This window comes from Phascolarctos cinereus, unplaced genomic scaffold, assembly GCF_003287225.1.
Source record: "Phascolarctos cinereus isolate Bilbo 61053 unplaced genomic scaffold, phaCin_HiC Scaffold_1;HRSCAF=81, whole genome shotgun sequence".
Classification (NCBI taxonomy): Eukaryota; Metazoa; Chordata; class Mammalia; order Diprotodontia; family Phascolarctidae; genus Phascolarctos; species Phascolarctos cinereus.
Genome location: NW_027555514.1, coordinates 47,809,641 through 47,834,786, shown reverse-complemented (window position 1 = coordinate 47,834,786; position 25,146 = coordinate 47,809,641). Strand labels below are relative to the sequence as shown.

Below are 25,146 nucleotides of genomic sequence, written 5' to 3'. Positions count from 1 at the left end.
TTGTTAAATTTATGTAAGTCCTCTACACTGCAAACTGTTATATTCTTCCTTTCAAAGACTTCTTTTTGGGGTGGGACCTATTGATACGGTTAAACTATTTGGTTCAATACCAATGGGAACGAAAATGCATAGTTTTTATGCATTTTAAACTGCCCTAATAATAAGACACACTTAACAATTAAAAAAGAAACATGTCTTTATGTCAACATACCAAAACCTACCAAATGACCTCTTCCATTTATTGCTCTATATTGATTGAAAACAAAAATTTTTCTTTATTTTTTGTTTAACCCACATATTCTTTTTAAAGAACATTAATAACCGGGAATACTCAGGAATATATTAACATCTTTATAAGGAAAATATTTATTATGCTAATTATGTGATTTTTAAGGATATGGCTTTCAATAGTTTACATAATGAATCACCCGGATAACATTTTGAAGTTGAGAAAACAAGTTGTATTTAAATACCTTAAGCAGCTTTAACATCCCAATGGTACCCTCCACAAACCCTTCACTCCAGCCAAACCAATTTACCCACTACCTCTTCTGATCACCCTTTCCACTTTCTCACCTTTGTACCTCTGTCTAAAGCCTGGCATCAGAATGCTCTTCCTTCCTTTACTGTAAGCACACATGCTATTCAAATGAGATTTAATTACTCCACGAGCTTAGTTAAGCTTGCTGTATGGTATATTCCTTTAGGACACTGACACAGATTTTTATCTCCCATAACACTCAGCACTATATCTTTTTGTCTGATATGAATGTAACAGGCAAAATAAATAGTGTTTGTTGAATGAAGAACATCCTAGGACTGGATTAAGAAATTACATAAACTCTGTTTCTCCTCTGAAAATTTAGAATTCATTCTACAAAATTAGCATATGGAACTTTACCCAAGTCATTTCTGAGTGTTAGATGCATCACTACTTTTAAAATGCTACTTTGAAAAGCAGAGGTTACATAAATGCATATGCGTGTATGTGTATGAGTGCACACGTTTGTGTATGTGCATTCAGACTCTGCTGAATGGCTAAAACTAACATTATTGCCTTGGAAACACTTTTCTTAGTTGCTGAAAGCCTACAGTTTCCAAGTTAAGCATAGAATAATCAAGCTATTCAACTTTCACATTAGAATTAACTGAATTAAGTAACTAATTTTCTGATGATATACCTATTCTGCACCATAAAAGAACAATTAATTGATAAAAATAATTCAGGTACTAACAAGACACAACTCTCTACAATCTAACAGCCCGTCATTTACAAAATCTGCACTTAATTTTAAAACAATCAACAAAACTATCCTCTGGATTCAAGGGGAAGAAGAATAAACTCAAACAATTTAGAAGCTAGACACACTTTTTAACCAAAGTTCTGGAAAAAAGTTACAAAATTTTCAGATTACAATAAAATGTCTTAAATAATACTGCTGCATGGTTTATGTATAGAAAATACATTTTTATTTCATTAAATTTTAAAATTTCAAGTATCTTCTGGTATAATACTTCAAAAAAGTATATTAAAAGTTTTGAACTTTGTTATAACTACACTCTAAATTCTCTAAGTTATAAGAAATTTCTTTGTAAAGTTTAAAATTTAACTTATCTAACATAATTTGCTAGTAATTTTTTTGGTGTCAAAATTAAAATGGCATATATCAGAGAATAAAAAAATCAGTTATGTTACACAAATACACAAAGTAACAGATTTGTACAAAATAAAAAATATACATACATAATACAACAGACTAAATATCTTGGTAAAGCTGATATTCTGAGAATGTTTCAGTGAGAGAAATCTGTGTTCACAAGATGCCTTCAGAATCATTTTTCTTGCCTTTCATTCGTTTCTTTCACTAGGCATTAACTGCCCATTAAGCTTCAAGAGCAGTTTTACAACGAGACCTGCCTACAAAATAGGATGGTAGTATGAAGCTGATCATAAGTTAAAGTGTACAAAGTATATCTATGGCAAAATAACATTCCCCATTCTTTTGAGAGCAGCCTGCTCTTTGACAGAAAGCTTTATGGAGTGACTAAGAAATGAGTGACTTTACCTACTGAGGCTGCTGAAAGCACTGAAACGTGGTCCAGCTGGATGAAGCTAGTTGGCAAGAAGGAGATGAACTGTTGGTACCTTGGCAGAAGAGCCAGGGAAAATGGCCAATCAAGATAAATCGACAGGAAAAACCAGGAGGCATCAAAAGCCACCTGAGCTACCTTGTTGAAGTAAGGCTAGAGCTTCATATATTTAAGAAAGGCTGCTGCCCCTTACTTTTTACATATGTCATTACTTTAAGTTAAGCAATTATACTAGAGAGTCTTTTTGAAATGAAGTATCACCATTTTACTTACTAAAGAATGGGCTTTAACAAATATGGCAGCTTGGTTCTATCAAATATCTCTAACATTAAAGCAGGACCTACCTGTTTGGTGTGTACTATAAAGCTCATTTTATTTTCCAGACTGTGAATTTGAAAGCAGGTATCAGCATCTCCCAACTGCCACATAAAGCAACCATACTTGAGACTGATGAGTAAAGTCTGCAACAAAATCAGAAATGATCACTGACTTTGGATGGTATCCCTGGTGACAGCCAAACAGTTCTTTCAGGTCTAAGCATTTGATTGGAAAACTTGTAATAAGGACTATGTTACCCCACAGTGAGTTCTACAATAAAAAAAGGCTCAAATGAAATGAGAAGTAGAAAGCATTATATGTTATGTCATCAATGTCAGCTATTATGATTATATGTAAAACTCTTTGTGGAATAGGGTTATCCTAACCCCATAATAGTGGCATGTGAAAGTGATCTTTAAATCATTATTCCTAAGAAACTGCCATATTAACAAGAAACATGTTTACTGATTTTTAAAGAAAAAGTGCATTGAAAAATTAGCATACTTTTCTTTCTATATGGATAACAATTCATCCCTTTAACACACACCAATTTTCTAAAGGGCCACAAGGGCTCTTCAATTACAATGTTAGAATGCAAAAGTAACAATGATACATATTTTGATATTTTAGTACTCTTAAAATAACACGTTTCTAAAAATTTTATGGCTCTATTAATGTCTATGTCACTACTTACATGTTATGTTCAATATGCCTATGCTTATTCTTAAGCACTAAAGTACTGTGGAATAAGTAGTTAGCTCACATCCTCCCCCCCCCTTTAAATAATTCTCTATATGTCAGAAGAAAAATTTTTCCTGAAAGATGAGAATCATTTGAGAGAAGACTGTTTTGGCCTTTGCTTTAATAATATTTTCGCAGAAAGTTAGCTAATTTACATTGTTTGAAAAGGTTATGAGCTATACATTCTTCATTTTACACTTAATACTGAGGCAAGTGACCTACCACCATCATGGACTTTTTCCTGGGAAAAAAGTTCCAAGGAAACGCCTGGAGTTGATACTAATTCTCCCTCTACGCCTGTACTTCGCTATGCTTTCATCTATATTTCAAATATCTAAGTTCAAAAGTGATGACTTTGTATGAAAACAGACTGCAATCTTTTCATGGATGTAAATGGTCTGGTGAAAAATGCTGAAGCTGAAGTGCTTATACCCTGTGGCCACCCTTGCCATCAACCTGTCCAAATGTCACTAGGTTGGTATGTTAATGAAAGACATACAAGCCCTTGAAAAGCCTTTCCTTAAAAGCTGGCACGTCTGCCAGAGTCTGTTTGTATCCTAGAAACAGATTCTGCCTTTGGGAACTCAAGGCTGCCTCTTTGCTACAAGGCAGCTTCTAAGGAGACCCCTATGGAAGAATTACACTTACAGCATAATAAAATGAAAAGGTCATAATGACAATCCTTGGTCAGCAAAAAAAGATTAAACCACATGCAGTACATTCTGTTTAAGAAGGATAACTTCTGGGGCAGCTAGGTGGTACGGTGGAAAGAGCACTGGCCCTGAAGTCAGGAGGACCTGAGCTCAAATCCGGTCTCAGACCAAAGACACTTCCTAGCTGTGTGACCCTGGGCAAGTCACATAACCCCAACTGCCTAAAAAAGTAAAAAATAAAAACGGTGGTGCAAGAGATATAGCAACAGCAACATTTTGCAATGATTAACTATGATAGACTTAGCTCTTCCCAACAATACAATGATCCAAGACATCTCCAAAAGACTCATGATGGAATATACTATCCACAGCCAGAGAAAGAACTATGGAGTCTGAATGTAGATGGAAGCATACTATTCTCACTTTTTTTTTCTTCCTCCTGGTTTTTCCCTTTTGTTCCAATTCTTCTTTCCCAACATGACTAATGTGGAAATATGTTTCACAGGATTGTACATGTATAACCTATATCAGATTGCTTGCTGTCTTTGGGAGGGGGAAGGGAAAAGGAGAAAAATTTGGAACTCAAAATTTCACAAAAATGAATGTTGAAAACTATCTTTACATGCAATTAGAAAAAAAATATTATTAGGGGGGAAAAATGATGGTGCTACTGAATAGAAATGGGCATAATGCATTGACTAAATTTAGAGCCTCATGTTCTGTATTATTCTAAATACTAAGCTTTTTTTCTCTCACAGGAAAAAAAATGTTATGATTGATAAATGATTTGAAATTTTAAAAACTTGAGCCTTTATATGAGGTATTAGGATTGTTAAAAGTCTACTTGCTATTTCAACTGACAGGAAAGGTAGGTCCTACTTCACATGAACTGTCTAAAACAATGGAAAATTTATTTACCTTAGTTTCCATATTGAGGAGATGTAATCCTTTTATGTTCACGCCTACATAAACCCGAATGACTTTATGGCTGCTGGAACTTGCTTTTGTAAATACCTGTCCTGTAAAAAAAGCTGCTCCATATGTGGGAATTTCCCAGCAATTCTGTAGGAACATGCGTTGAAGGTGGTGCATTTCCTTACTGACACCTTCACTTGTGCTAAGATTCTAGAAGCAAAGGTGAAGGAGGGAAAAGAAAAAAGGTAAATGATAATAAAATTCTGCTACTCTAACCACCACATTAGACTGCCACAAAGAAAGCAATTTCACATAACCAGGACTATTTAAATTTGAGAAAATTATTAGTGTCTTGAAGATTTTAACAGATTTTGGTTATAAAGTGCCTAATGGTGCCCTAGAATTGTATTTTCTAACAGACCTAAACAATACATTTTAAGAGGAATACAAGAAAGGTGGTAGTTACTTATCTAAAGGCACATTTCCCTCTAATATGTATTGATTGCTAAGGCCACTGATTTGATAAAGCAGTACAATCCCTCTGTCAAATGACAGGGTTGGACTAGATGTCTACGAGGTCCCTTTTGGCTTTAAATCTAAGACCCTGTAACCCAGCGGTGGGTAACCTGTGGCCTTGAGGCCGCATATGGCCTTCTAGTTCCTTAAGTTTGGCCTCTGACTGAATCCAAAGTCGAAGAGCCTTACCTGAGAAACAAGAGGGCCTCACTTGGCCTTGAGGCCGCAAATTCCCCAACTCCACTCTAACCCTCTAACCAGTTCTTATCTTCCCACAATTTATCTCAGTTTCAAGAACAGCATCAACAGATTCACTTCATTTTTTTGGCTGTGAGATTTAAAAATCTCATTATAAAAAACAAAAATATTTTTAAATTCCAATTTAATAAAATATCAAGTTGTGTATTAAGAGCTTTAAACATTTCTATTAAGTGTTTACCTTGTATTCATGAAGTATTCTATTTGTCCAGTGAGGTGCCTTACTCTTCAATTTGGTGATTGGAACTATGGATTTTAGATTTTCTTCACTATAACAAACATACCAACAAATGTTAAATAAATAATTTGAATAGCAAAGAACAATGATTCAGTGAAACATGATTAAGACTTTAGGAAGAAAATATTAACTTCAAGGTGACTAGCTAAATATAATGTAAACAATCTTGTATGACACAAGCTTCTTGAAGGCAGGAATGGTTTAATTTTGCCTTTGTATCCCTACCATGTAGCACAGTGCTTGGAATGCAGGAAGTACCTGATGAAGGCCCGCTGTTTGATCTGGACGGTATCAGAATGCTCCACTTTGAAAACCATCACTGTGCCTACCATGTTCAAGGAAATAGCCCTGCTATTTCCTTCTGTCAGTAGCCCTAATACAACCCATCCCCCCCGCCCCTGCACTCCAAGAAGCTGCCTAATTCTGTCCCAAGCCAACTTCTTAAAAATGCTTATGGACGTTACTAATAGCAACTGGAATATATTTAAATTTATCAGAATATCTTTGTGTAATTAATGTTATTTAAACACTTACTTGAGGAAACCTTGTTTGTGCTTTTTACTTTCATAATTCCCATAAACGATCTGCAACAGTAGACTTGCCAGTGTTATCAACTTAGCATCAGGAGATGTATAAAAGCCTTTCAGCAAATTATATCTGGCTTCATCAAAGAGAATAAGAATGGCTAGTGGGTCCTCAATCTTTACAAGGAAAAAGAAAAGTATGATTAACATACCATATTTTCTTGTTACAAAGTCACTTTCTTAATGGGAAAAAGATAAAAGTACAACTTGAACATTAGTGACGTATTGCTATTGAAATTAATGAGGTTAAAAATATGGATATTTCTAACGTTTTTCTAACATTATACTATATTTATGCTTTGTAGATCACTAAAGCTTTAAAGTTTCTAAATATATATTTATATCAGTTATGTAGAAATGTTTGCTTTTGGTTCCTCAAAACAGGCAAAACTTAAGGTAAATATTTCACAAAGATTCTAATTTATAATGGCAAAAATAATGATTGTTTTTATGCTGTATATAACTGAAATGAAAATGTTCATTTATTTGAAATACTTTTACTTAGATAGTTGGTGGTAAAGTGGATAGAGTGCTAGACTTAGAACAGAAGTTCTGAGTTCAAATATGACCTCAGACACTAACTAGCTGTGTGATTCTGGGCAAGTCACTTTACCTTTTTGCCTCAGTTTCCCCATATACAAAATGGGGATAATAACAGTACCCACAACCAGGGTTGTTGTGAGGACTAAATGAGGTAATAATTGTAAAGCACTTAGCACAGTGCCTGGCATTTGTAAGCACTAGTAAGTATTAAAGCTATTATTAGTGTAACCTATTTGAAAAGGGTGTTTTCAATATGAACATATACCCTTATATTTTTAATCTGCTGCCTCTGCAACTTTACATGGGCTTTCTCTTACCCCTGGGATGCCTTATGTCTTTGCCCTTCACCTCCTGGACTCTCAGGCTTCTTTCCAGACACTCAGGTCCTATCTTCCTATACAAAGCCTTTCCTAGTCCTGTTCCAGTCCCGTTCTTAGTGTTCTACCTCTTTGACCCTCAAGTCATGTGCTGTATCCTAATGTACAGAAAGGCACTTCATAAATAGGAATTACTGTCAGAGTGTAAGCTCCTCAAAAGGCAGGTACTGTTTCATTTTTGCTTCTGTATACATAGTGCTTTACACAACAGTGCCTGGCACACATTAAGAGCTTAATAAATGCTTCATGAGTTAAAACAGACATATATGAACAACATAAAATTAGATGAGCTAAGGAATAACACTTAAGTAATTCAATTCACTCTTGATCACAGTGTAATTGATGTAATTTGCAATGTCATCTTCTGCTTCTTCCTCCCATTGCAACTCAAAATTATTAAAATCCTATTTGGTAGCCCTAGAGAAAAAAATTTATATTTCTAGATAATGTATGAATTTTCATATATCTATGAAACTTTTTATTTTATGCTGGCAATTTTTCAGACATTACATGGAAATTCATTTGACTGCTAATATATTTGTCTTTATGTGTTAATGATATTCTCTTAGGTAGCAATATAAGCAAGCAGGATTTTTTTAAAGTATGGATTAGCAGTCATTTTCAGTTGTGTCCAACTCTTGGTGACTCCTTTTGGGGTTTTCTTGGCAAAGATACTGGATTTGCCATTTCCTTCTCCAGCTCATTTTGAACATGGGGAAACTGAGGCAAACAGGATTAAGTGACTTGTCCAGGGTCACACAGTAAATGTCTGAGGCCATATTTAAACTCAGGAAGATGAGTCTTACTGACTCCAGGCCCAAAGCTTTATCCACTGTGCCACCTAGCTGCCATAAATATGTACAAAGACAGTGAACTTTTTTGACTTTATATACAAAGACATTTAAAATGCAAATCCCTCTAGAAAAAAGATGAGGAAATCTGGGCTATATTTTTTGCTGCCATGATGTAATTTGATCTTGAAACGATCAGTTTTCGTCCAATTTCGACAGGGACCACTTCAATCAAAGCCTTATGCCTCTCTCTACCATTTGGTGTATCTTAGCATCAGGTCTTTCCCTTGCCAAATTCATCCTACACACAGCAGCCAAAATAATCTTCCTTGAGTGCTATTTTTATTTTTAAAATTTTGTTTAAAAACAGGTTTAAAAACCTGTTTAGGAATAACTTTCTAGCCCAACAAGCAGGCAGTCCACTAAACAGACACCATTCCACCCCAATCTAGCCCACCTTATTTTGTTTTACTAACAAAGGCAGATTTTCTACTTTAGAGAAGAAAACTATATGGTTCTCAATAACGTCTGCAAATAGCTTTCAACTGTTTTTTCAATATATAATTTCCCCCACCTAGAAAGTATTACCCATTCATATTCACTAATCCCTGTCCCTTCCTTCTTTTTAAAACTTACCTCTTTAGGGAAACATTTTCTGGTCAGTCCTACAAAACTTATCAATACGTTATTCTGTAAATCCTCAGGACTTATATACCTAGTATACAAAGTACTAACCTACAAATTTCACTTATATTGTAGCTTCATAATTATTGTCAAGTACTTGAAAGTATTTATTCTGTATTTGTATTCTGTTTATCCAACTACCTCATAGCTTCTCTGGTTAGCTCCTCTAAATTTTCTGTATCTGTCCCCAAGGACTTGGTATAATGTTCTATGATGACAGGCTCTCAATAAATGGAATCTCTTCAATGGAATCCTGCAAAGAGGATTTATATGCAAACCTTTTTCTCAACTTCCAATGGAAGTCTCACATCTCTTCTTAGAAAAAGCTGTGGTGTTTCCCTTTGAGGATCCAAATTTGTCAATTCATTCAGTATTTCTGGCCAGTCACGAACATGTTGTAAGGGTTTGTGATAGGGCTTCAGCTGAAGGCCTGAAAAAAAATCTTTCCTTTTATAAATGATTACATAACAGTGAATCAATCGTATCCATGCATAGGAAGTGCAAGGCAAATAGTTAAATCTAAATACTAAAAATTCATACAAATTAGGAGACTCAAGGAGATATAAGGGTGGTTATAGTAGAATCACCAGGATGGTGACAGGAATCTGGGAGGCCTTCAAGAAACACCTGCAAAGCTTACCCCTATTAGCAGACCCATGGCTGGGTCAGATGCCCAACTATGCCAGAGGTAGCAAAGCTGGGAAAAAAACTTGTTCTTTGTTTCTGTATCATAGGGAGAAAAAAACTGCATGCAGGAAGGAGAGTAATGAGAAGAATGGCATCTCCTCTTGATTTACAGATGGCCAGGCCAGCCAGCACACACAATCAGAAGGTATTTCCTATTGATTCATTTTAAAATCAGAGATGTGATCTAATACACTAAAGCATGTCTCTTTTACATATGGTAATATGTCTACATTCTGAATATATGACGGAAAAACATGGAAAAAGAATCTTGGTTAATAGAGACATCAATTTCCATAGCACTTGTTAAGACATAAAGAGAGAATCAACATTTCCCCAGACCTGTCTTGAGAAACAGGAATGCACCCATTAGCCCAAACTTAGAATTCCTTTTACTGTCGGTTAAGATCTCGGCCTGAGTAAATTTGTAAGAGATTTCCCACATTGGTTGGTTTCTGGGTGAGGAAGTAGGAAAGGGGAAAAACCTTGGTCCTAATACAATAATTAGTCATTAAATATAAAAGAGAAATATTCATTTCTAACAGCAATCTGCCAAAAACAAACATAAGATTAATTTTTCTCAGTAAGGATTCACACACTATTCCCTCTATTTTACAGATGGATAGATCGTTAATATTAAAAATTCTACCTAATCTTAAGGGAAATGGATAAGTATAGAACAAAAGAAATGGCAAAGAAGAGATAGTACAAAGAGCAAAATAAAACCAGTGGATAAGATTGTAGAAACATTTTGAAAAAGCTGAATTTTCAGTTTGGTAACATAGTAGCCCCCAAGGCATTTTAAACTTATCAACAATATTTACAATATGATAAAATTTTTCTTACTGAGGTTCTCTGAACAGATCCAAATAGTAAAATATTGTTGTGTTTCATGAGAGAGACGCATTCCTTCCATAATCTGCTGTACTGTGGTATTGTTTCCATGTTTTAGTTCAACAGAACGGTACGATCCATCCATTCGGTATATCCGTACCTTTTCATACTACAGTAAAGAGTAAAGCCATATGCTACGTTAAATAGATTTCTAACATGCAAATATCATCTAGACTGGTTAGTGTTCAAGTAAGAATCTGTTGGCTACGTTTGTTGAGAATTATCCAACCGCTAGGTCCTCTAACCATTTACATACAACTTCAGGATATAATCAATTCCCTTTGTGGCCCGAGAAAGAAAGTGGTTCATTTTTCATATAAGTGAAATGAGAAAGATTAAGTGACTTACCCATTGTCACACAAAATAAATATTCACAGACATAGAGTCCCCTCCTCAAGCTTTCTGCAAGAAATTTAACAATTCCTGTCATATGAAAAAATGCTCTAAATCACTACTAATTAGAGAAATGCAAATTAAAACAACTCTGAGGTACCACATCGCATCTATCAGATTGGCAGGAAACAGGAAAATGATAAATGTTGGAGAAGATGTGGGAAAATTAGAACACTAATGCACTGTTGGTGGAGTTGTAAAATGATCCAACCATTTTGGAGAGTAATTTGTAACTATGCCCGGAAGGCTATAAAAATGTGCATACCCTTTGAACCAGCAATAGCATTTCTAGGGCTGTATCCCAAAGAGATCATAAAAAGGGGAAAAGGACCCACATGTACAAAAATATTTATAGCAGCTCTTTTTGTGGTGGCCAAGAACTGGAAATTGAGGGGCTGCCCATCAACTGGGGAATGGCTAAACAATTGTGGTATATGAATGTAGTGGAATACTACTATGCTATAAGAAATGATGAGCAGGTCGACTTCAGAAAAATCTGGAAAGACTTGTATGGACTGATGCTGAGCAAAATGAGCAGAACCAGGAGAATGCTGTACATAGTAACAGCCATGTTGTGCGATGACTAATATTGATAAACTTAACCCTTCTCAGCAACACAAGGATCTAAGACATCTCCAAAGGTCTCATGATGGAAAATGCTATCCACATCCAGAGAAAGAACTATAGAGTTGGAATGAAGACTGAATCATACTATTTGCTCTTTTTTTTTTCTGTTTTGTTTCTACTTTCTTGTAGTTCTTCCTATTGGTTCTAATTCTTCTCTACAACATGACTAATGTGAAAATATGTTTAATAGGAATGTATATGTAGAGAGTTCTTGGATGAGATCACATGGTGTTTTGGGGAGGGAAGGGGAGAAAATTTAAAACACAAAAGCTTACGTAAGTGAATGCTGAAAACTAAAAATAAGTTAATAAAAAAATTAAAAAGAAATTTTTAAAAAAATTTAATAATTCCCAAAAGTTAGCATAGGAGAAATCTTCAAGAGTCTCTCTTTAGTGGTCTAAACTCACTGAAAAAAGTTTGGTTAATGACTTACAAGTCAGGAGATGATAGAAGCAAGGATGAGAGGAGGGTGAAACAGATTTCAGACTTTCTTGGCCTTGTGAGAAGGGAAGAATGGGAGAAAAGGGGGTTTTAGGGAATGTGGTGGCACAGAGGAAAGCCAGAGTTTTGTTAAAGATGGAAACTCAAGGGTGTAGGGAGTTTGTGGACAAAAGAGTGGAGAACCCAAAAGGCATGGTGGAAGTGGCTTTTAAGCAATGGGTAAATTGGGTTGGAATGGAACTAAGGGGTGAATAGGGGTAAGGGTTCTAGAGAAGGTAGTATAGGTATACCACTTGTACCACAGGCAGGATGACCAAGGGTGGGGGGCCAATACAACCGGAGGTATCAACCTGTGGTATAATCTGGAAAATTAATCCACCTCAGAATTACAATAATACGATTCAGAACTTTGACGTTTCAGAATGTGGACCTTTGCAAGATCATCTTCTTTAGGGGTGCTTTAGTTCCTTTACTAAGGGAGGAAGACCTCCAAACCCTTGTCCCCTGACTGTCTACCATTTTTAACACATGAACCCTTCATCCTTGAGCAAGAAACATTATCTAACATAGTTACTTCTGCTCCAGGCTGCTAAGTCTCAATGAAGAAAAAACTGAGTTGAGTTCACCTACTACAAATTCATGATAGTTGACACCAACTGGGTTGTCACTGATGCTCAACTCTCCTATTTTACCTTTATCAGCTTTTTATTTCATCCCCACAGCAACTGCTACAAACCTTCTCTTCTTGCCACCAACCCTGCTCCTGACCGCCATGGTTACACAGGTGATCCTTTCTTTTCTTTCTACTTTTCTTTTTTTTTTAAATTTTTAAATTTTTAGGCAGTTGGGGTTAAGTGACTTACTCAGGGTCACACAGCTAGTAAGTGTCAAGTGTTCCATCTGAGGCCGGTTTTGAACTCAGGTCCTGCTGACTCCTGGGCCAGTGCACTATCCACTGTGCCACCTAGCTGCCTCAAATCAGATATGGAGCTGAGAAAGGAAAGTGGCTATCTGAGACTCAGAGTGGCCCAGGAGGTTTCTACAATGCTTGGAAGGCATGAATGTGAATGATTCCCAATAGGTGTGAACTGAAGGCCCAATTTAAAAGAGCTAGGGCAGGAAATGGTTTGATTACTGACCACTGAAAGAGGAAGACAGAAGGCTGGGCTTGGAGTCATGAAGTTCTGAGTTAAAAATCTAGTTTTTAACATTTGGTCGTTGTGTGACCTTAGGTAATTCAGACAACCTCTAGGGGTCTCCCTAACTAAGACTCATCTCGTAAATCACAGAAGAGTAGTGACCTCTTTTGGTGGAGGAAATTCCCACTGACACAGCTTCTTTGGCTCCCTGTGTATTGACTACTGGGAAAATCCAATATTTTTGCATGACAATAGTATGATTATTGGGGGGTAATATTAAAAACTCCGTAATAATTTAAAGTAATAGGATTTGCTCCAAGTCTAAAACATATGCATAAATGTACAGAATTCCCTGATTGCATATGGGGCTCTTATGTTCTCTAAAGTACAGACACAGAAGCACTTAACAAATGTTTGTTGATTGTGTGCATGTGTGTATGTGTGTGTTTGTGTATGAGAGGCAGTGCAGTATAGTGAATACATACGCACATATCACATTAAAATGCTGCTGTATAATAAATTTGGTCTAAAACTAAATGTGTAAGGTGTAACAAAAATTTTTAATTAACCTAACTTTTTCAGATGTTGAAAGGCTTTTAAAAATACAGCTTACTGATATCTTTTGTCTTTCCACAGTCGTTTCACTCCCTTCTTCCCAGAAGAGCAAAACCCAAAACAAAAACAAAAAAAGTCCCTTTTAATTATCCCTTCTGCCACTAGATGGCATGTGCCAAAAGCAAATTTGAACAAGTAAAAGTCAAGCACATGAGAAACTAAGCAATGTTGAGTAAACTCAGAAGGCAAATTGAAGAGAATTGTAAAAGATGAGGGTTGCCAATATTTGTTTCCTCTGGCAGTTTCCCCACTCTGTCCTCTTCTCTTTTCTCAGGATTTAATATGACTGAGTGACACTAAGAGTGGACATTATGGGGCAGTGACGTTATGTATCTCAAAGAATTAAATTTTTTTTTTCATATAACAAGAGTTTTCTCTTCCTCCCTCCTCTCCTCTGAAAAAAAGAAAAACCAAACACTTTGTAACCATGTAATGTGAACTGTAAAGCCTCATTATCAAGTGCCCAAGAACCCAGGCTCCCAATGGCCTGACCCAGGGCTCACTCCCCACGCCATAAACATGGCTGGGAGAGCTGGGGGTAGGGAGGAACAGGACAGGAGATCTCATTATGGATAAAAATGCTTCTCCCTTCCCTTATCAGATATAATGTATGTTGTATCACAGACTGATAACACAGAACTAGCTCAAATTGTGCTAGAAACAGGAGTTTACTGTAATCCTAACAGTGACCTCTCCGTTTCTCCCTAGCCTTGACTTCTATTATGTACTCAGAGAATTAATACTGTCATCTGACAAATTAAGGTATATTATACTATGTTGCAAATACAGAAACATGTTCAAACAAATCCTATGTAAAAGATATCTGCAAACAAGAACGATTGTGAAAGGAAGATTAAAGAATCTAGGGATGAGTGGAAACAAAGTGTACAAAATTTTCAGATGGCTGCAAGGAAAAACCCATAGAAAAGGTGTCCACAGCCAAATGCTGAGCATTCTTGGGAAAGACTATGGTTAGGAGAGACTGAGGCCCTGAAGAAACAAGTTTGCAGGTGAGCCACTAGCTATACTACACTTACATCCCTTGTCCCCTTGACCTTCTAACATTCTAAACAGAGAACCACAGGTCAAGCTGGATTCAATTCAAGCCCTGGTAAGATCTTCGGACTCGTCCAGGATTTGAACCAGGGTCCTTTAAATCCAGATACTAAGCCTTTCTGTTGCTCTAGGCTGCTCAGAGTTACTGGAGAAAAGTCACAAGGCTGAGTTCCTACCACCCACTACAAATTCAAGGTATGCTGTAACTAACAAGTCAAGTTAGTGATGTATTCGTGGTCAAAAATGCTACATCTAGAGGGAGAGTCTATATTTGGGTATGGACAGAGTAGTATAAATTCTTTGAGGTAGAAACTATGCGTTCAAGTTCTGCCTCTCAAAGCTTACAGAATGATCCCTACCCAATGGGATGTAACTAGATTCAGTCCAAGGTCTAAATCATTAGAAGTCTCCAACATGGGCACTGGGCATCCGACTATACACTGCCTCATATTACTTGCTAGGCTTCCCATACGTTAGCCTCATTTTCCTAGATGGCTCGGGCAGGGGCCACATTTTATTCTTCTGAATCCTTAAACACACCAGCAAAATGCAAGGCACAGAGAAGGCCTTCAACAAATACTTGTTGCTTGATCAGAAAGAAATATTGGGTTGATAATGCTTAATATAACAATTTGAATATGAGTTTTCTTTAGAAAATTATTCTTGGGGGCAGCTGGGTAGCACAGTGGATAGAGCACCGGCCCTGAAGTCAGGAGGACCCGAGTTCAAATCTCGCCTTCACACTTCACACTTACTAGCTGTGTGACCCTGGGCAAGTCACTTAACCCCAAGTGCCCCCCCCCAATTATTCTCTATAGTTTGTCAAATGGTTTGTTTTGACCTAAAAGTCTAATATCAACATTATTCTTATGAATATCGGAGTTTCCTTCAGTTGTTACCTTATTGTGGTGTGGAAGTGATCCTATGTTCTTAAAAGCCACACCAGCAAAGCCTACATTATGAAAAGTCCTACCAAGAAGCAAAAGCTTAGAGTAGTCTGCCCCATGCTGTGCTACGCCTCATCTGAGGCTCACTAATCCACTGTGTCAGATCACTTAGGATAGATAAAGTGCCTCTCTCCGCCTCACAGGTGGTGGGTTTACCAGCCCTCAAAACTCTTAAGTAGGAGAGTAACCCAAAGTAGGAGAAGATCTGTGATCTATATTGTTGGAGAGAGTACCTACAATGGAAAAATCATAGATTCTTTAAGTGCTTGAGAAACACTGTAAATTCAAATTACAATAAATTTCAGCCCTTTCAGTAAAATAATACATTAAACAGCAATATGTATCTAGAAGGGGCAGCTAAGTGGCACAGGGAATAGAGTGATGGGCTTGGAGTCGGGAAGACTCATCTTCACGAATTCAAATTCTGCCTTAGACACCTATGAGCTGTGTGACCCTAGGCAAGTCACTTAACCTTGTCTGCCTCAGGTTCCTCATCTGTCAAATGAGCTGGAAAAGCAAATAGCAAGAAAACCCCACATGGGGTCACGAAGAGTCAGACATAACCGAAACAACTGAACAATAACAAAAATCCAGAACCATGCAAAAGGAACAAACGAAAACCTGTTGATCACTCTAAGAAACAACCAAATGCAATGACATCTGATTTGTCTATCTATGAGTGGTAAGCTACCCTGAATGAAAATGAATTAGCGAATTTTTAAAAGATTTAATATATAACTTTTAAGCACATGCAGTAACTTGAAATAGTTTTAACACAGTATTCCTTAGTAGAAATCTTAAGGAATAGGTTTTGCTTTAATGAAAACAGAAATTTTTGAAGCCTCTGAAGTAGTTAACTCTACCTAAAAATAAAGTTAACTCTACCAAAAAATTAAAATATCTTAAGTATTTTGAACATTCTTTCTACAAATTTTATATTTTTGTTTTTTCCTATCAAATGGAAAGAAAGTGTTTGCAATGCAAAAGTAAATGTCAGTACAGCTAGAAAAATCACAAATATGGAGTCATCAGAGTAATTTAATGAGTGTTTACTAACATGTACATTCTAATCACCCAGCAATAATACCTGGTCCCTTGCCTCAGACCTGGAATTTGCACATTCAATGACTTGCCATCAGTAATCTGTGCTACCCTGTTAAAGACTCATAAGTAACAGATGAACTTAAAAACATACATAGGGGCAGCTAGGTGGTGCAGTGGATAGAGCTCTGGCCTTGCAGTCAGGAGGACCTGAGTTCAAATCTGCCCTCAGACACTTGACACTTACTAGCTGTATGACCCTGGGGGCAAGTCACTTAAGCCTGATTGCCTCACCAAAAAGCAAGAAACAAAAACAAACACAGACACAGACACACACACCCCAAAAACATTCCACAGGTCAAATCTATTTAAAAAGACAACTCCTACTGGTCTGTTTATGGCTTCCTTCAATAGTTTTGCAGTCTCTTCCCAGTCATTCTGTTTGTTTTCTTCACAGACGTTTAAAGGAGACCTTCCTTGTTGGTCAGTAATGTGCTGCAAATAAGAAGGGAAAAAAAAGGGAATTGCAAGCATCATGCTATTTCTAAGCAGAAGGCTGATTAATGATTCCTAGAGCTTCCCCAATACCTTAAACTTTGATTCCCAATAATATAACAGTAGGACAGTATCGTTGTGCCTTAATTCATAGCTACTGTTTACTGCACTATGTTCTTCAGTCTTCAGTCTGTCACCTATATAGTTTTTTGAAGTAATTACTACTTTGGGTATGTTAAATACACAGTCAATGACTAACGTTCAAAAACTTCATTCAGTGGCTACTGTTTTCTGATTACAGACACAACCAATGTTTTACAAAAGTTATTTTATTTTTCTTTTAAGAAATACTAATATGCATCCTAGAAGCAGAAGGAACATTTTATATGAATTACTAGGATATTGGTTAAATTCTTAAGTACAAAGGAAAAACTTGCATATAAATATGAATTGTTTTCATCTACATGTATAAAATGATGACTGCTTCTCAATGTGAGATTCTTGGAAGGGCTACAACTGAATACTGTGGTATTATTACTTGTGTAGTCACTATTTTCAAAAAGTGAAAGTAACTTACTCTGTCCACTTCTGGATGGTTTAGAAGGATTTGCACTATTTCAATATGTCCTCCTCCAGCAGCAAAATGAAGGGGAGAACTAAGCTGTCCATTTAAGAGGTTTGGATTACACTTTCCTTTTTCTAACAGCATGCGAGTGGCCTCAACTTTCCCATACCTACAGAAAACAGAACTTATTAACTAAAATTATCACCTGTGATTTATTTTTTAATCCTATTTTTAGACAATATTCCAAAGATCACTAAGGTTTTCTAGGACATATAACAAGGGATTAAGACACTGACGTAAATGTGTATGGTGGCTAGGGGTTTCTTCTGAGTAGTTCTGGTTCAAGCTGAATGTTTCTATTTCTGATGAACTGGGAGAAGACATAACTTCCAATACAAATTGAAGGGGAGTGGAAGTGCGGAGAAATATGAAGTAAAATAAAATATGAGAAGGTGCCTGCCTCTGTTGTTGGTCAGGCACATCTGACTCTTGGTGACCCCATTTGGGGTTTTCTTGGCAAAGATACTGGAGTAGTTTGCCATTTCCTTTTCCAACTCATTTTACAGAACTGAGGCAAACAGTTAATTGACTTGCCCAGGGTCATATAGCTAGTAAGTGTGTAAGGCCAGATTTGAACTCAGGAGGATGAGTCTTCCTGATTCTAGGACCAGCATTCTATCCACTGAAACACCTAGTTGCTCACTTAGAAGGTATAGATAAATAAATATATCAGAATTTTTAAATGAGGCAATTCAAGCTAATAAACAATTAAGGGCCCAATTCAATAACTGCAAAATAATCTCAAGAAAGAAGCTCATGAAGAATGTTCATGTGACCCCAATAATCTGATATAAACTAGTATCAACAAATTAGATTAATGAAGTAAATGAAGTAAAAATAAAAATCAAATCAACAAATATTCATTCGGTGTCTATTAGTGCAAGATACTTTTAAATCCTGTGGAACAGACAAAGAGGTATGCATGGTCCTTTCTCTAATGGAGTTTACAATGCAGATAAAGAAATAAGATACAAACATGATAAAAAAAATAAGCTATACAAGGTTTAATTAACAACCCATTACAACAGCATAGGAAATGTTATAAGAGAGCACAAAAAATAACATAGGAGTTCAAATGAGGGAGAGAGCATTTTAAGCTAAGGTCTGGGAAGATTTTACAGGAAAAGGGGGAAATGAGTCTGAGTCTTGCAGACAGTGTAGAAACCGGACAGGCAGTAAGGAAAGGGATGGTGAAAGTGAAAGTGAAGAGTTAAAGAGAAGACTGAAGAGCTAGTGCTTTTTCCACGATTTTCTAGGTAGTAGACACTTTCTCAATCCATACTTCACAAAGCTACCAGAATAATCTTCCTAAGGTGCAGCTCTGACCATGTCAAGGCCATATTCATTTGGGGGGTTTCCTACTGCCTTTAGATAAAACATACTCCCTTCACCTGGCTTTTAAGATCCTCCACAATCTGACTAAAATGTCTCTCCAGCCTTCATATTACTATGCGTTCTAGCTAGGTTCTAGTAAAAGCTGATGACCAGCTGAATTGAGCCTGATGTGCTCTTGTGTCTCTGTACGTGAATGGGACATGCTTCATGCTCGGAGTGTGATTCCTCCTCATCTCTGCTTCTTACAATCTTTATCTTCTATCCAGATTTAGTTCAGGTGCTACCTATTCCATTAAGCTTTCCTTTATCTAACACAACCCAAAGTATTTTCTCTCTTGCCTTTACACAGGGCATTTTATTTGAATCTCATTCTTACCCCTATCACTCTCTACCTTGTATTAGCTTATCCGAGGTACTAGTCATATCCTTTCCCACCACATCTCATCCTTCTTTCCCTGGTAGAATAAAAGTTTCTGAAGGCAAGGACTTATGCTATTTTTTTTAAATCTTTGTTTACCCAGCAACTTGCAGAAAGGCCTTATAAATATTCTAACAGATTTGCAATCTCACCCATTTGGGAGTTCTCTCCAGTGATCCAGATTGTAATCCATCAATCCTGCCTATCCTGTGAGACATTTGTCTACGCTCTTTCCAAAGCTGGCCCTAGGGAGTCCCTCCTCTTTCCTCACATCCAAAGTGTCAGGGGAGTATTCTAGCTGCCTACTTGTCATCCTCTGTTCTGGCCAGGTGACCAGCCCATCTTCTCTTCCTGTTATACAGGTACCTACTAATATTCCAACACTAATTACTGCCAAGTGGTTACAGTATCAAATATACTAAGTACATGGGAACACTGTGAAAATATCAATTCCTCAAGGTAGTGACTGGTATCTTTTGATTTTTTAAATCATTATACAGAGTACTAGGATATTGTAGAAATGAAAGAAACATTAAATAATTACAATTTAAATAACACTGAAATCACAAAAAAGTAGAATATAACAATATTTTTAAAGAAAGAGACTTACCAGCATGCATAATGAATAGGTGCCCAGTGGTCATTATCTAGCTGGTTTACTGAAAAACTATCACTGAGAAGCCGGTTTAATAATTCTGAATCTCCTTCGCAGGCACTTCGATGAAGAGGAAAATCATCTACCCACTGATGTTCTCTAATAATGATAAAAGAAGTGCAATTCAAAATGTACTTTAAAACAAAAAAGTGGGCGTAGTTGAATACTTAGTATACTAATAGGCATTAAATATCAGTTTTAAGCTTAAGCAAAAGAATGACTGATTCTATGTGAATATTCATTAATATTTCATATATCATGGTTTAATGGGTATGAGTGCTTCCTTTTCACTGATGCAGATGGCAGCTCTTCTATGACAAGGCAGACAGTATTCAAGACTGGTTGGGAGATGTGGTGAGTGTAGAAATGGCACCTTGCAACCAACAAGTTAGGCTGGTCTTTAGGTGACAAAATTCAACATGAGGCTCAGACTCAAAGCTTTTCTAGCTTGGTAGAACCCGCCCCAGCTTGTGCTTCATGGACATAGGATTCAAGAACCCAGGGTCACTTCTATTTCCCAGCAAGGGATCAGAGAACTGTAGAGGAGGATAGACTATATTATTTGGGTATACTGAACTTTAAACAGTAATTCTAGCACTGGGTTGTAGAAAAAGAGGGAAAGTAGAATAAAAGCAAAACAGTACTTGTCTTCTGTAACACTGCTCATGCTTCTCTGCCATTTTTCTTGCTTAGGAATCTGAATCTTTGAATAATCTGGAGCTCCAAGGCCAAAGTATGGATTTATTACCACTTTATCTACCTGGTAAAATAAGAGAAAAGAACCAAAAATTTGAACTATGTAAGTGACAAATCTCTCAAACAAAACAAGCACTAATACCTGTTATTCTGATGTGCATAACTCATATTAAGGTTTTATAGAGAAAAACAAATGGGCACTTATGGACACCATTCAACTGCTTTTGAAAATAGAAGTGGCAATTCTTTCAAATGCTTACTTACCCTGTTTGTATACTGGAGATCTGACCCAAACAAAGGGTTATAGACACAAGTATCTGCTTTTTCCAAGGCTAACATCTTACTTTTTATTTCTAATGCACTATAGCCCATATGAAGTGAGTTTTCTGTCTGGCTGGGTTCAGTGGCATATGCTGGGTTGATGACATTCGTTTTTATCCGCTCAAGAGGAGAAGGTCGGAATAAAGCTGGAATGAAATGAGATTGTGCGTGTCGCTCATCTAACCACCTGAAAAACAGGAAGGACAAACCACAGCAGTCCTTGTTCAGCAGTGAAGATGAACAAGCCAATATTCTACTTACAGGACAACCCTGCAACAACATATACTAAAACTGCCTTGAAGGAGGTCTTGATTATTGTGACTAGTGAAGTAATTTGCTTTGGTTTTGTGTTGCTTAAGGCACACAATAACATACCTCTTTTTTTTTGGGGGGGGGCCTAGGCAATGGGTTAAGTGACTTGCCCAGGGTCACACAGCTAGTAAGTGTTATGTGTCTGAGGCTGGTTTTGAACTCAGATCCTCCTGAATCCAGGGCTGGTGATCTATCCACTGCGCCACCTAGCTGCCCCCATACTTCTTTTTAATATTCTATCTTTACATTAGTGATAATAATACTTTCTTTTTAAAAAGTAGGGTGTACTTTGTAACTTTCATTATGTTAATCTCTATAACATCACTGTAGCATTACTGGGTGGCAGCTTTATTTCACTAATGGAAAATTAATGGTGTAGGGGTTAAGTGACTTGTTCCCTGGTAGACTATTATCAAACCTGCCCCACAGTAGGGTCCTAGGCCACTGATCCATCTAAACTGCCTTCCTTGTCATCATTTTGAAGAATTGAGACAATCTGCTGCAAACCAATAAAATCTGTCCTGAGATTTGTCTAAAACATTTGTGTGTTTGTGTCTGGACCTGTGATTACATTTGTATGGGGAACTCCTGGTGAGGAAACTATCTCTACCAGTACCAATCAACAACTTAAGAGAATTCAGAAACATATATACAAAAATAGCATGTTACATTACCATGGTACTCTCAAAAGCTGGCTATAAGCTACAGTTTTTTTTTCATGTTTGAAGAGTATTCTGAGAATATTTTATGTAATTTGACATTTTTTTCTAATGACATTTCTTACTTATCCAGGGCAATTAACATTCTTGCTGTAAGAGTAGCAAAATGAGTGCTGGATTCACTACAGACTCGCATGATGTCTTGTAAACAGTAGAAAACTGGACATCCTGGACTATATGAATATTTAGTATTATCTAAAAAAGGGATGAAAAAAGTAATCAGACTCTCATGAAAGACTTATGGTTATATAAATTCTTCATTTTAAAATAACACTTTGTTAAAATTGCAAAGTATATATCAAACAGCAGGTCATTCCCGAAATGAATACAATATTATTTACAAAGAAACCTGGAAGATTTTGACAGCAATTTGTTAACTCTGGCTCAATGGCTTGGAAACATTCTTACTCTTGGGAATCTTCTTTAATTAATTAATTAATTTGTTATTATTATTTTTTTAATATTTTTTTATAGGGCAATTGGGGTTAAGTGACTTGCCCAGGGTCACACAGCTAGTAAATGTCAAGTGTTTGGTCTGAGAACAGATTTGAACTCAGGTCCTCCTGACTTCAGGGCCAGTGCTCTATCCACTGCATTACTAGCTGCCCCCTCTTAAATATGATAAAGGCCAAACTTTAACTCTGGGTAAAAGAGAGAAGCTATACTCCACTTCCTAAGGACAGCACACATGAAGACCAGAATGGGCTAATGTGCCAATAACAGTTTTTCTGGTTGAGACCTGTGATTTCATTGGTATACAAAATGCTTGGTGAAGAAATTCTCTCTCCTAAAAGCAGATCAGCACTGACTTGCAATTTAGTCCCATGGATTTGTGGGGGACCTGAGAGATAAAGTGTCTTCACAAAACCAGTGCATATAAGAAGTGAGACTTAAACCCAGGATTTTCTGACTCTAAGGCCAGTTTCTAGTCATTATGTTAGGCGGCCTTTCATGCTACCACTGTCAGGCCTAACACAGGTTAGCCCTATACAAACCAATCTCTGATTAAGCCTGGATTCAAAACACATTTTTCACATTTTTTAGTTATGGCCACTGATTTTTGTCAGGTCACAGTTTCCCTTTTAGGAGGGTGTTCTTCTCATTGCTACACATATGAAGCAGACTGTCACCATGTCCTGTTGATTCATAAATATGTACCTACTTCTCTCCTGTCTCCCTGTAAGAAAGTTCTTGCTTATGAATTGACTGCTGTTAAAAACTAACTCCTATGCTACCTTTTCTTTGGGTTACCTTTCTATTCCATAGTTTAAAAGAATAAAGAATAAAATTTGTCCCAAACTTCATTTTGATTATCCATTACTTTCTCTAAATTGAAACCAGAACTGATTGCTTTCTTTGATATGCATGTTTTTAGACTATAAGCATCATCATCATTAACATTCATACAAATTTTTCAATGCACATTAATTTAGTATCTAAAGTTTATATGAATTCAAAAGAAAACTGTACCTTTGACAACTGATGGAACAATAAATAAAGATGCCTCTCTGCCCACTTTCTCTCCATCAAGAGGAAATTTCTTCATCAATACCACTCGTTTTCCTTAATGTGTAAAAAATGCAACCAGTATAAAAAGACCTAAATTATTCAATTTAATAAATCTTGAGCATTAAAAAATTTATGGACAAAATAGGACCCAACTTTAAAGAAAAATCCAATTAGCAGGATATAGTCAACTCTTAAATCTGCAAAAACAGAACCGACAAAACACATTACTACAACAATGAAGAATATTCATAACAGAGATAATGAACCCAGCTAGTTCAGGGCCATAGCCTAATTCTTCAGCAGGAGAATTTGATATGTGGAGCAAGGGAGTAACCTTGATCCAGTTAGGGAATGGGGTAGCTGTTTATCAGGACAGGGCCCTTCAGGCTGGGTATCAGGGATGCTCCTGTGTTTCAAGGGGTAAACACTTCGAAGCCTTAACAGTCTGCCCATGGAGGAGGTGCATACAGCAGGCTGGCTGGAAGAAGAAATGTCATGCAATCAGCATTTGACTATAAGGCTGGCTGAATCTCCTCTTCTATATAATGTCTCCCTTCTTGTCCCCAGCCTTCTTCTAAAAATCCTTTTTTTTTTGGGGGGGTGGCAGGGGACTAGAGGCTGGGATATTGCTGCTTTAAACTTTTAAAAATTTCTTTTTCTGGTCCTGCACAGAGGGTCACACAAATTTCATCCTAACAATTTCATCCTCTGAGATCCCTTTCCCATGTCTATGGCCTTGCTGTTCCATTTTCATTCCTGTCCTGCAGCTGGACCAGGGAACCTTCCACTTTCCCTATAACAAGTTTCCTCATCTCAAGAAAAGGGCTTGTGGCACCGACAAGGCATAAAAGAACAGCAGTTAGGCTAGTTTCTTGATAAGCCACAAGAAGGACATGTGGATAAATACATGCAGCAGGTGTGAGAAATTATAGTATATTCTTGCTTAAAAATGACTTAAGTATTTTGCAAAATAGAAAATTTTAACAAAATACAAGAGGGGATAAATAAAGATATTTCTAATGGAATTCTAAGGAAATAAAACAAGGACTGCCTTTGCTATTCTTTAAAAAAAAAGTGATATCCATTTTATTTTATCATTTCCCTGAATTATTCCCATTTCAATGCAATAAGAATTCAGTCCTGAATTTAAAAAAAAACCCAACAAATCTTATAAAAATATTTTAAGGTTTTTTTTTTAATCTTAAAACTAACACTAATTATTTTAGGCCAGGAAATACATGCCAGAAAATAAAATCAAATGGTACATAGTGGCCACTTCATTAGAAGTCTGAGGACTCCCCAAAGGACTTCACTATGCTGTAGATTCACCAGCCACAGGGATTTGTACAGCCCTATCACATCAGAAAACATTACGTGCTCTGCAGACTGGATTACTCAAAATGAGGAAATGATGATTAAAAGCAGGGCAGTTCTGCTTGACTCTGGTTTCACAGTCACATGGATTTGCTGACCTGTACTAGATGGTGAGCCTCTGTTCCCAGTTTTTCTAGATTC

General features: G+C 36.8%; 1 protein-coding gene across 3 annotated transcripts in view; it reads right to left on the bottom strand.

The window, feature by feature from the left end:
- Positions 1 to 338: 338 nt before the first annotated feature.
- The window catches only part of KRIT1 (KRIT1 ankyrin repeat containing), a 38,381-nt gene continuing 13,573 nt past the window's right edge, over positions 339 to 25,146 (bottom strand). For 2 of the 3 annotated variants that reach the window (XM_020987426.2, XM_020987425.2), the window contains 14 exons: positions 23,593 to 23,685; positions 22,188 to 22,317; positions 21,035 to 21,278; positions 20,719 to 20,834; positions 20,030 to 20,173; positions 17,619 to 17,775; positions 16,886 to 17,041; positions 10,240 to 10,396; positions 8,988 to 9,139; positions 6,265 to 6,431; positions 5,674 to 5,761; positions 4,722 to 4,928; positions 2,436 to 2,552; positions 339 to 1,918 (listed from right to left, as the gene is read on the bottom strand). In XM_020987426.2, the coding sequence (XP_020843085.1) occupies positions 1,850 to 1,918; positions 2,436 to 2,552; positions 4,722 to 4,928; positions 5,674 to 5,761; positions 6,265 to 6,431; positions 8,988 to 9,139; positions 10,240 to 10,396; positions 16,886 to 17,041; positions 17,619 to 17,775; positions 20,030 to 20,173; positions 20,719 to 20,834; positions 21,035 to 21,278; positions 22,188 to 22,317; positions 23,593 to 23,685 (1,997 nt within the window). In that variant the 3' untranslated portion in view covers positions 339 to 1,849. The remainder of the gene's footprint in view (positions 1,919 to 2,435; positions 2,553 to 4,721; positions 4,929 to 5,673; positions 5,762 to 6,264; positions 6,432 to 8,987; positions 9,140 to 10,239; positions 10,397 to 16,885; positions 17,042 to 17,618; positions 17,776 to 20,029; positions 20,174 to 20,718; positions 20,835 to 21,034; positions 21,279 to 22,187; positions 22,318 to 23,592; positions 23,686 to 25,146) is intronic. The other variant, XM_020987427.2, reaches the window with a different exon arrangement.